This window comes from Amphiprion ocellaris, chromosome 14, assembly GCF_022539595.1.
Source record: "Amphiprion ocellaris isolate individual 3 ecotype Okinawa chromosome 14, ASM2253959v1, whole genome shotgun sequence".
Taxonomy (NCBI): domain Eukaryota; kingdom Metazoa; phylum Chordata; class Actinopteri; family Pomacentridae; genus Amphiprion; species Amphiprion ocellaris.
The window spans coordinates 845,515-858,605 of NC_072779.1; the positions used below are offsets into that span (position 1 = coordinate 845,515).

The window sequence follows — 13,091 nt, forward strand, 5'->3', positions numbered from 1 at the left end:
AAAAAAAAGATATTCCATATATTTATTCATGAACAGAAATACTAATATAAAAATACTGATATTGCAGATTGCTATACATGTGGAGAAACTGAAATTGAGTTTTTAATAGGCAAAATATTCACAATGCACAGGTTTGTTCAAACTAAAGCAAATCTAAGTGTGTCTGACAGCTACTTCTATACGTGGACAAAACTCTGCATTACTTTCTTTGCATGAATATTTAGTTTAATTTAATAAAGACAACGCACAATCTCTGAATAAACAAGCCCAAATTCAGTCATACTGAGCAAAAAATTCCTCATAACCAGATTTCAGAGCCTCTTTTTTAAATTTGATAGATGATTTCAACTGATTCCAGTAGATAAAAGTGAGAAAAATGTCCCTGAAAATTCAAAACTTCTACGTTACAGTTAAAGTCAAGCTTTTAGGACTTTAAATGCTGAGACTTTTTGGTGTCTAACATGTTGGCTGTATAAAAGCCGTCCTCCAGTCACAGCTCTGGTTTGGTTTGGTTTGGTTTGGTTTGGTTTGGTTTGTCTGGTCTCAGAGTTGCTGCAGGAGTGGCGTCAGACGGTTCCTCCCTCCTGAGCAGAGCGACACTAACGAGGTTCTGATGCTGGAGGTGGACGAGGCGATGCGTTTAGAGGCTGGAGATGGAGGAGGCGGCTGTCAGGAGTCCTGAGGCCGTCGGTCAGAGCAGCAGGAGGAAACAGACGTGAACCGACACCATGAGACCCTCAGCAGCAGCCTGGACGGCTCTGGTTCTACTGCTGCTTCAGGGAGCATCCAGCGCCTGCACAGGTACAACTACCTCTGATTTATGCTCCAGGATATGCATTCTAATATCTAATATTTAAGGATTAACTGCAGCTTATAGCAGCACAAAGTTCATTCACTTTGATTTACAAATATCTGCAGGAACAACTGAAAATTTACAGCTAAAAATCTCTTTTCTAAAATTTTGTCTTTGTAAAATATTAGAATGATTTAACTTTGTACATTTGGGAAACTTATTTAGATATTAGATCTGGTGATATTTTGCTGAGTGACTTACTTTGTGATTAAAATAAGATTTTGGGATTCTCATAAGGATTTAAGTCATATAGTTCTGGAAAGGTTTGTTTGGAAATGGAAATATTTCTGTTTATTTTTTATGATTTATCTCTAAAGACTCTCTACTGATTTGCAGGACTTTCTTTTTTTACGTCTATATGTTAGTATTCCTACTAGCAAATCAAATTCATCGTACGTTAAAACCTACATGGCACTAAAACTTCTGAAATTAAAAGTCACATTTGCTGCATAACAATCTACATTTTATTTTCATTCTAAGAATAAATATTAATTATTTAAGTGGATAAAAATGACCATAAGTTGCATTTTAGCACTAAAATGAATCAATTAACTGCATTCATACTGCAGTAAACACACCTGTTTGTTTATGAAAACCTATTTTTTCCACCTAAACTGATTCAGAAACGCCTCAAATAATCAATCAGGCATTATTATGAGAGTGAAAATACACAAAGAAAATGCATAAAAATATTGTGTGCATCTAGTAGTAAAATGCTGAACTATTATCATTGTTGTTTTGGGGGAAAAAAATGATATTGAGCCTCAAAATAAAGATGTTTTATGGGAATTTAAGATTTTATTCAGTATATTATAGCATTACTGCACGTAGCATTTAAATTAAATTAATGCTTCTTTAGGATTTTTGGAATGAAATTCATTTTAAAAAATAATCCTGAGAACATTTTATTTAGAAATAGTTTTTAAGTTAATTGTCTGTCTGTTTACTTTAACCGCTGTTCACATTTAAGATCCATTTTGTTTTAAATAGATTTATTAATTAGTGAGATCTGATCAATACAAGGAAGCTGTTATTTTAATTAAGATAATTTTTTAAATTGATGTGAGCTCTAAAGCTTGTCATTAATAAATACATTTAAATATGTTTGATAAATCCTAATTAACTCTAAAAACATCTGCTTATTCCAGAGATAAATTCAGTTTGTTTTATTTCTGTTATTATTAAGCTAAAGATGAATGTTTTTTCCAGTGAAGAAACTGGGCAGCAGCACTGGGAGGTTTGCAAACGCCACCTTAGTGCGTCTGTCGGAGTTCCTGAGCGCCGGTTATAAGAAAGGAGTGAGGCCAGTGAAGGACTGGAGGACGTCCACCATCGTGGCCATCGACCTCATGGTTTACTCCATCCTCAACGTGGTCAGTTCTGACAGGAATACCACAGAAATATTCAAACATGAAAACACTATTTTGATGGGTTGAGTTGGTATTTTGTGGAATCTTAACCCAAATTTCTGCATCAGCTGATTAAAAACTAAATGAAAGCCGAGGCATTTTTAATGATGTCATTTTTCTTCACCTTCAGTTGAGGATTTCAGCTCCCCACCTCTATCTGGACACACCTGGATGATTTCAGACATTTAAAACTGCTAAGCTCAGATATTTTTTGTGTACATTCAGAAATGAAGTTATCTCTTCTGTTCTGTTAAACTAACTCTATACTATTGCATTAACATTAACCCTCGTGTCGTCCTGTGGGTCAAAACTGACCCATTTTAAAGTTTGAAAATGTGGAAAAAAATCTATTTTCACAGTGAAACTTCTGATGTCCACATTTTCAACATTTTTGGGAAATCTTTGTACATTTTTTGGTGGAAAAAAAGAAATGTTAAAAATATTTCTTAAGAACATTTACAAAAAAAATCATCCAAAATCCAGCAAATTTTGCTGGATTTTGGTTGATTTTTATGTGAATGTTCTTCAAGAAAATATTAAAAGTTTTACTGATATATATGGAATCACTTTAGATATTTTGGGATTTTTTGGAAGATTTTTACCCATTTTTTGAAAAATATTTACAAGAATTTTCTTGCCAAAATTGGAGGATTTTTTTTAAAATAAAACTTTTAAGGGAAAATTTTAAGGAATTATTGGAATTTTCTTCCTGAAGATTTTGCAAATTTTCAGAAATTTGGGGAATTTTTTTGCTGAATTTTTGGATTTTTTTCAGACAAGGAAACAATATTTTTTGGTGCCCATAAATGAGGAAAACAGGAGGATTAACAAGAACATTAAATGAGCTAATTTCAAAGAGACTGTCCTCATTTGCTTTAATATTATCTTTGTTCATATAATAAATATGAAGATACTTCCTCAAATAATTATGATTTCTTCTTTTATTGCATTCAAGGATGAGAAGAACCAGGTTTTGACCACATACGTGTGGTACAGACAGGTAGGAAAACTAAAAATCTTAATATGTACTGTTGCTTTACAAGCTCAAATATGGATATTTGTCTTATTTGTGCATTATAGTTACTTCATATTTAATATTTTATGCATTTTTCAGTGTCATAAATCATCAGCATTTTGACATCATCACTTTCTTTTGGTTGAATATTTTGCTTCTCTTTAAAATCCTTGCATTTTCTGACCCACTACCTTTCCAAAGCATCTATTTTAGATTATTTCTATGCTGTCTGACTCGTTTATATCCTCCTGTGTGTGATTATTTAGTCGTGGACGGATGAGTTTCTGGTGTGGAATCCAGAAGACTTTGATGAAGTCAAACAGGTTTCGATTCCCACAGCCAACGTTTGGGTTCCCGACATCCTCATCAATGAGTTGTAAGAACTTTAATCGTGTAAATTCTCTGATTTCTGCGCTTCCTGTCCAACTGAAATGAACTCTTGTTGTCGTTTCTGTCTGTGTTCTGCAGCGTGGACGTGGGGAAGTCTCCAGACATCCCGTATGTCTACGTGACTCACGACGGACTTGTTCGGAACTACAAACCCATCCAGGTGGTCACGGCCTGCACGCTGAACATCTACAACTTCCCCTTCGACGTCCAGAAATGCAGCCTGACCTTCCAGAGCTGGCTCCACACCAGTAAGATGTTCACTTCTGCACAGCAAGAACTCTAAATCCTACCAAGTCTATTTGTCTTATTATTAGTCAAAATGTCTCATCCCACTTGATTTAAGATAAATTCACTTAACCCTCCTGCTGTCTTCATTTATCGGCACCAAAAAATATTGTTTCCTTGTCTGAAAAAAATCCAAAAATTCAGCAAAAAAATTCCCCAAACCTTCCGGAAGAAAATTTCAGTAATTCCTTAAAAGTTTCCCTTAAAAGTTTTATTTAAAAAAACTATCCCCCAAATTTGGCAAGAAAATTCTTGTAAATATTCTCAAAAAATGAGTAAAAATCTTCCAAAAAATCCTAAAAGTATCTAAAGTGACTCCATATATATCAGTAAAACTTCTAATATTTTCTTTAAGAACATTCAAAAAAAAAAAAATCAACCAAAATCCAGTGAAATTTGCTGGATTTTGGTTGATTTTTCTGTGAATGTTCTTAAGAAACATTTTTAACATTTCTTTTTTTCCACCAAAAAATGTTCAAAGATTTCCCAAAACTGTTGAAAATGTGGACATCAGAAATTTCACTGTGAAAATATTTTTTTCCCACATTTTCAAACTTTAAAACGGGTCAATTTGACCTGCGGGACGACATAAGGGTTAATGCATCTTATGATGTGTAATCCTGAGAATGTCAGATAAACACAGGTTGTCTGCTTTAAATTAATCCTCAATAAAAGATAAATATTAAGCAAATTTGTTTCTCAAAAATTTAAAAAAAAATCCTTATTTTGCAGCTACTCAGGCTTTCAGATTTTTGAACATTAATTGTCATGAGACTAAATAAAAAGCCTGCAGGTGGATAAACATGGTCTTAAGCTGCATTTTGCACTAAAAATGAATCAATTAAGTGCATTCAGAGTGCAGCAAACGGACAGAAAAGCCCTGAATCTGATCGATCCTGAGGCTTGCTGTGTTCGGTGCTTCCATCGGCTCTCCTGCTGAGACTCAGGTGAAGGCCGAGCGGTTGCCATGGCCGGTTCATGCTGCTCTCAGCGCTCCGTTCCATTTGCAGTCGATGACATCAACATCACCCTGATGAGAAGCCCTGAAGAGCTGAGGGAGGACAAGAGCGTCTTCATGAACCAGGGCGAGTGGGAGCTGCTCCACATCCTGTCCAACTACAAGATCTTCAGCGTGGACGACGACGACTACTACGCCGAGATGAAGTTCCACGTGAGTGCATGGATCTATGAGGACGTGCACGTCGCAAATGAGTGCATGTAGACAGCATGTATGTAGATGCATGTAAAAATATCTTTAATCCTCCTGTCATCCTGCGGGTCAAAGCGAATTTCACTGGATTTTGGTTGATGTTTAGGTGAATGTTCTTAAAGAAAATATTACAAGTTTTACTGATATATATGTAATCACTTTAGATATTTTTAGGATTTTTTGGAAGATTTTTACTCATTTTTTGAAAATATTTACAAGAATTTTCTTGCCAAATTTGGGGGATTTTTAAAAAATAAAACTTTTAAGGGAAACTTTTAAGGAATTATTGGAATTTTCTTACGGAAGATTTTGCAAATTTTCAGAAATTTGGAGAATTTTTTTTTGCCGAATTTTTGGATTTTTTTCCAGACAAGGAAACAATATTTTTTTGGTGCCGCTCCTAAATGAATGTACAGGAAACACTGGTGTTGTTACACTTATTGTGTTTTATTGGTAAAAAGTTCTTCTTCTTTTCATTTTTATCTTTTTATTCTTGGTCTGTATGGACTTTCAGTGTTTTTCTGTCATTGAAAATGTGAAATATGATGCCTTTAAACAGCAACGTTTCACTTTGAGCACATCTGGAGTGATGATCTGCTGTTTCTACTGCTTTGATTAAACCTACAAGACTAAACGAGCTAATTATCAACAGTCTCAGGACAGAAACGGGCTGAATTAAGCACACCTGCGTGAGTTTTACTACCTTAAACTCCGTCTCCCAGGTGGTGATCCGGCGGCGGCCGTTGTTCTACACGGTGAACCTGCTGCTGCCCAGCATCTTCCTGATGGTGATGGACGTGATGGGCTTCTACCTGCCTCCAGACAGCGGAGAGAGGGTTTCTTTTAAGATCACTCTGCTGCTCGGATACTCCGTCTTCCTCATCATCGTATCGGACACCCTGCCTGCCACCGCCATAGGAACTCCTCTGATAGGTGATCAGCTCAGGAGCAGCAGAACCCCGGAAAAGCCACTGCTGCACAAATACAACATCAGCTTGATGTTTTTATTATTGTTTTCCATTATTTAAATACATATATATATATTTATATAATATATAATTATTTTTTCAATATTTGGGTGTCTGTATATGTATATAGAGTTATTCATTTTTTGTTTTATTAATTTATTTTTGGCAAATTTTTTTCTATCTATATTTGGTTTATTTGTATGTATGTATATATAATAAATCAGCTAAAATGACATATGTATATATATATATATATATATATATATATATATATATATATATATATATATATATATATGTATGTGCATCATATTATATATATATACACACACACACACACATATAGATACATACATATATACATATGTACATATACATAGTTTTACTTTAGATAATTTTTTTTTCCACATTTGGGTCTGACAGGGTTAAAACATTTTGCAAACTGTTTTTATTTGTCTTTAAGTTAACGTGGAGATCAAGTAAAGCTGCTGAACTCTCGTCTCCAGATGAATGAGGGTGAAAGCAGCATCCACTGGGTGTCAGCTGCACGTTAACGGTTCACTCCATCTCACCTGTCTGTCTCCTACAGGTGTGTACTTTGTGGTGTGCATGGCCCTCCTGGTGATCAGCCTGACAGAAACGGTGCTGATCGTACGTCTGGTCCACAAGCAGGACCTGCAGCCCCCCGTCCCCCACTGGGTCAGGTACCTGGTCCTGGAACGAGCTCCGGTCCTCTTCTGCATCCACAAGAAGCACCGGCTGTGTTCCCGGCTGTCGTCTCAGGCCTCTGACCTCGAGCCCTACAAGGACTCCAGCTATGGGACCGGTAAGGTTCAGGTTAGAGCAGTAAAACAGTCTCTGAGAGGGGGTTTAGTCTCACTGTAGCAGATTTATGAATATAAATATGATTTAATGTGGAGTTATGAGTAAAAACTAATAATATAACACTTTATTATTGTGTTTATAAGCTTAATTATTAGCTTAATGGTGGAAAATTCATTGATTTTACAGGTGGAGGTACTTTAAAGATCTGACAAATATACAAGATTTAAATGTAAAGTTATGAGTAAAAACTCATATGACAGTTGAAATGATCTAAAATTAAGAATAGATTCTTGCCATTTGAAACCAAATCACTTGTTTTACTACAGTAAGATGCTTTTCTCCATAAAATTATGTGTTAAAAACAACTAATAATGGTTCTTTTTGCAGTATTCAGTCCAATGATTTGCATTCTAACATATTTCAACCATATTTAGAAGTAATTTCATTGTTTTTAAACTTTCATTAAACACTAAAAAGCCCAAAAAAGGGCACATTATGTAAAAATAAAGCTCAAAAAATGCATTTTAATGGGAAATTACTTTAACTCTTTGTTTTCATTGACCTTATGGTAGTTTTTAGCCACTAAGCTGCCAAAATATTGTTTGTTTTAAGCATTGTTACATGTATATTTTTAAGAGGTATATTTATCAGTAATTTTATTGTTTTTACAATTATTTCTATGACATTGTTATTTTAAAAAATGTTTTTAAGTTCAGTTTTTGGTGACCCAGCTGCCAGAATATTATAATTTTGTTCTTTTTTTTTTTTTTTTTTTTTTTTTTACAGCATTGTATATTTGTCATAAAGTTTTGTTGGACACTGGAAATATACTTAATATAAAAGATATTTAAATGTATTATTATTTATTAATGCTGTCTTCCTTTTCTGCATGATCATTAACATTATTACAGCATTATTCAACCATATTAATAGGAAATTTCATAGTTTTTTAGCAGCAGTACCGCTTTGAGCTCTGCAGTATTAATAATGATGACAGTCAGCAGTATTTTGCCAAAATATCTTGTTTTTGGATGAAGCTGGTATTTTTAACCAGGTGCAGTTTTATACTAAGCTAATCACATCCTGGATTCACAGAGTTCAAATTAATGGAATTCTAATCATCTGTCTTTGCATATTTGCAAAAATTCCCAAATATTTCCCACCAAACTAAGACTTTCTCCACTGAGAAACCACAGAAACCCATTTGTCATCCCGTTGTGCAGCCCAGTGCTCGCTCCACCACACCTGTGAACTGGGCCGGCGGCTCAGCCAGCAGGACCACCGGGAGGCCGGGCTGCTCGGCCTCCACCGGCCCCCCTCCAGGGACCCCGGCCCGCCCGTCATGGACAACATCCTGCAGGAGGTGACAGCCATACGCCACTTCCTGGAGAAGAGGGACCGGTGTCGGGAGGTGGCCAAGGAGTGGCTCCAGGTGGGCTACGTGCTGGACGTGCTGCTCTTCAGGGTCTACCTGGTGGCCATGGTGGCCTACAGCATCACGCTGGGCACGCTGTGGTCCATCTGGCAGGTGGCCTGAGCTCCGCCTCTGGACGGCTGTGGACTCAAACACAGCAGGTGAAGCTAGAAACAGCCCAGAGTTAGTGGCTAGCAGCGCCGTGGAGCTCACAGGGAGGCACCTCCACAGTAAACGCTTCCTGTAGATTAGCAGATTCACAGGTTCAGAGACCACATTTGATTAATTAGCTTCCAAATTCAGTGAAATTAAAGTCAGCTGATGCTTTTTAGGGATGCAACACTTTAAATGCAGCAACATGAAGGATTAGAAAGGATGGCAGTACCGGGAAGATACACAATAAAACTCAAATCGAGTTTAAAAACTTGATCACATTATTCAAACCTTAGCAAAAAGTACATAAATGTGTGTGACAAACCTGGAAATGTGCAGTAAAGACCATATTTAAAGGTAATTTCATTGTTTTTATCCTTTCATTAAACATTAAAAGGCCAAAAAAGGCACATTATGTAAAATTAAAGCTAAAAATCTGTATTTTACTCAATGAAAATCACCTGGAAGATACACAATAAAACTCAAATCTAGTTTAAAAACTTGATCTGATTATTCAAACCTTAGCTTAAAGTGCATAAACACATGTGACAAACCTGAAAATGTGCAGTAAAGACCATATTTAGAGGCAGTTTCATTATTTTCATCCTTTCATTAAACATTAAAAGGCCAAAAAAGGCACATTATGTAAAATTAAAGCTAAAAATCTGTATTTTAATTATGGAAAATTACTCAAATGACACTTGATTTGATTCTAAAATCTACAGTGGATTCTTGCAATTTGAATCCAAACTCCTGCTTTTACAACAGTAAGTTGCTTTTGTTCATGAAATTATGTGGTAAAAACAACGAATAATGGTCCCTTTTGCAGTGTTCAGTCCATTTAAGTGTATTCTAACATATTTCAACCATATTTAGAGGTCATTTCATTGTTTTTATCCTTTCAATAAACATTAAAAGGTAAAAAGAAAGGCACATTACGTAAAATTAAAGCTGAAAAACTGTATTTTAATTATGGAAAATTACTTGAGATCTTGAGATGGTGGTTTCATTTATCTTCTAGTAGTTTTTGGCCACTGAGCTTCCAGAATATTAATGTTTATTATTTTTAAAGCCTTGCTACATGTATGTTTATTTGCTTAATATGAATTATATCTAAGAGGTAATGAATTTTCTCTTCCTCCTCTGCAGTATTAATCTTGAATCCTAACATTTTTACAATATTATTCAACCATATTTATAGATGATTTAATTGTTTTTACACTTTTATTAAACATTAAAAAACACATTATGTAAAATTAAAACTAGAAGCTGCATTTTACTCATGGAAAATTGCCGTATTTCAAAGGAAATATTTAATTTTTGCTGTTTACTACTAATGTAAAAACATCTCTTTAAATATTTGTATGTAATAACTGTACATGGACAAATAAATCAGTAATTTATTTAATGAAATATTAACTGTTTTCCATTCTACTGTACATTAAATATTGCATGTAACCTCATTTTAAATGGACAAGCAGTTAAATTGTGGAACAGATTGTGAAAGGGACACGTGATGTTTATTTTTTTGCTTCTTTGTTTAGTTTTTATTAGCATAATTTCATAGAATTCATGGTAATCCTGAAAATTTAGCACTTCATGTAATAGCACATGTCGAATTTTCAGCTTTTGGATTTAATTGAATGGATTTTCATTAACTGTCTTGCTGAGCCAACAAGATATGTAATTACACAAATAATATGTTCAATTGATGTGAAAATATTCAATTATAACCAGTTAAAAAACATCCACATTAATTAATTAAATAAATAGAATGTTTACAATAATCACCTTGTTTTTTATGTTTATGTTTTAAATGAGAAAATTAAATGTACAAGCACATTAATGTAACGTGTTATTATTATGAAATTTTATTTGGGCATTTATTTCTGTAATGTTAGTAACTGTAAGAATTAATTTTATTATACAAATTGCTATCAAGAATTATTATTAATAATAAAGAAAATACTCTGATAAAACTCTGACTCCAGAGTTTTCATTTAGTATTAATTACAGCTGGTTGGCTGATATGGTTTCCGTACTTGTTCATTCTATATTCTATTTATTTCATATTTTTTTTTAATCCAGTATTTACATTTCTCACTCCAGCAGCTGAAATTCTAACTCGTCATCTTGTAAATAAATGTTTCCTGAACAAACACATAAATAATCCTGAGCCCAAAATCTACCAAAAACTCATTAACAATCCTCTGAATTATACAGAAAATGTCCAAAAATCTATTTCATGCTGCAGATGTTGAAATAAACAGAGAAGCGTTATTATTCTACGAGCATTATTTCATTTAACCCTCCTGTTGTCCTCATTTACGGCCACCAAAAAATATGGTTTCCTTGTCTGAAAAAAAAATCCAAAAATTCAGCAAAGAAATTCCCCAAATTTTCAGAAATTTGGGGAATTTTTTTGCTGAATTTTTGGATTTTTTTTTCAGACAAGGAAACAATACTTTTTGTCGCCCCTAAATGAAGACAACAGGAGGGTTAACGTCCTCATTCACTGTCAGCTCAAGCACAGCCTGCAGTTCAACCCAGCCGCCTGAAGATGGCGCCATCTACAACCACATGGGTTTCCCTCCACAGCAGTGAGACTCTGAAGGTCAGACGTTCACAGATTCTTCCCATCAGTTCTTTTATTTTATTTCTCCCTGATCATTTCCAGCCACTCAGGTGGAAAAAGATCGACGTGTTTCTCATCGTCTGCTCATCATGTACGATCATTGATCATTTACATGTATGATGACTGATCGTTTACACGTATGGTCATTGATCGTTTACATGTATGATCACTGATCGTTTACACGTATGGTCACTGATCGTTTACATGTATGATGACTGATCGTTTACATGTATGATCACTGATCGTTTACATGTATGATCACTGATCGTTTACATGTATGATGACTGATCGTTTACATGTATGATGACTGATCGTTTACATGTATGATCACTGATCGTTTACATGTATGATGACTGATCGTTTACACGTATGGTCATTGATCGTTTACATGTATGATCACTGATCGTTTACATGTATGATGACTGATCGTTTACATGTATGATGACTGATCGTTTACATGTATGATCACTGATCGTTTACATGTATGATGACTTATCGTTTACATGTATGATCACTGATCGTTTACATGTATGATCACTGATCGTTTACATGTATGATGACTGATCGTTTACATGTATGATCACTGATCGTTTACACGTATGGTCACTGATCGTTTACATGTATGATGACTGATCGTTTACACGTATGGTCATTGATCGTTTACATGTATGATCACTGATCGTGTTTAGCGTGTTTCTTGTGCTACCACTTGGACAGTGCTGGTTTAAAGGTTAATTAAATCAGTCAGCATAACTTATCAATCCAATTTAGGCGTTAATATTGCAGCAGGACGAAAGCACAAACGAGATGAATGACGCCGTCAACGCCTCCGAGACAAACAGCTGTTAAGATTAAGAGAAGAGCAGCTCTAAATGTCTGCTGTCACACCTGAAATTATCAATATTTCATGGTTTTTCCAAGTTTAGGTCTGTCTAAACAAGTAAATTCATGACCTTCAGTATGTTTTCTGTCATTATAACGAGCTTTTATTGTAAAGGCCGGACCTGGATCCAGAAGAAAATGACCTTAGGAGCCTCTGGAAACAGTAGAAACCTAAAAGAAAACCTGATTATTGATCTGTTTGCAGAACATCTGCAGCTGCTTTCATCTGGATCCATCAGTCATTATGTCTCTTTTATGTCTGTCTTTGTAAAACGCAAAATCTGCTTTCCAATTTGACTGAAAATTTCTTCAAGTGGAGCCACATAAAGCCTCATTTTAGCAGGAATATTCTTGACATTCTTTGTTCAATCATGAGCTGCAGCAATTCAAGTATTAAATTAAAACATCAGTTTGAGTGATTTTCGATGACTGCACCTTCTTAAATGTGAGTATTTTCTGCTTTTTTTCCTCCTCTGTGACATTATATTAAATATCTTTGGGTCGTGGACGACAGAAGACATCGGGAGACGTCTCTGATCGACTGATGACTTTTAAACACCAAACAACTGATGGATTTCTAACTGAAACTAACTGACAAATGACTAGAAAATGTAAATAACTATGAGAAAGCTGAGTGGACAAACCAGCGATCTGAAAAAGTCATCTTGCTCTCTGGATGATTTTATGATGGACAGTTTTCACCATTATCCTCTATTTTAATGGAACAAACGATCGATTAATTATAAAATCAACCAATGGTTCCGGCCTTGCATTCACTGTTTCTGCTTTAAATTATTCATCTCAAATCGATTAGTTGTCTACAAATAAATTATTCATCAACTATCTTGATAATTGACAAACTTTTTTTGGTTTGATTAATTTCAAATTTGCTTCTTCCAGCTTGTTAAATGTGAATATTTTTTGGTTTCTTTCCTCTTCTATAACAGCAAACTGAAAATCTTCTGGTTCTGGATAAAACAAGACAGTTGATGATGTCATGCTGGGTTTTTGAAAGCACTAACTGACATTTCTTTAGCCGTTTACTGGCATTT

General features: G+C 34.8%; 1 protein-coding gene and 1 long non-coding RNA gene across 2 annotated transcripts in view; one reads left to right on the forward strand and one right to left on the reverse strand.

Moving 5' to 3' along the window:
• Nucleotides 1–13,091, reverse strand: part of LOC118469212 (uncharacterized) — a 42,793-nt gene that overhangs the window by 23,914 nt on the left and 5,788 nt on the right. Inside the window, exons 2-4 of the long non-coding RNA XR_008604011.1 lie at nucleotides 8,201–8,610; nucleotides 6,703–6,945; nucleotides 5,866–6,136 (exon numbers count right to left, since the gene is read on the reverse strand). This is a non-coding gene — a long non-coding RNA (uncharacterized LOC118469212). The remainder of the gene's footprint in view (nucleotides 1–5,865; nucleotides 6,137–6,702; nucleotides 6,946–8,200; nucleotides 8,611–13,091) is intronic.
• On the forward strand, nucleotides 550–8,492 carry htr3a (5-hydroxytryptamine (serotonin) receptor 3A). Its single transcript, XM_023294816.3, has 9 exons — nucleotides 550–801; nucleotides 2,063–2,226; nucleotides 3,218–3,262; nucleotides 3,544–3,653; nucleotides 3,746–3,915; nucleotides 4,963–5,123; nucleotides 5,885–6,095; nucleotides 6,720–6,956; nucleotides 8,179–8,492. The coding sequence occupies exons 1-9, from the start codon at nucleotides 729–731 to the stop codon at nucleotides 8,490–8,492; spliced, it is 1,485 nt and encodes a 494-aa protein (XP_023150584.1). The 5' UTR covers nucleotides 550–728.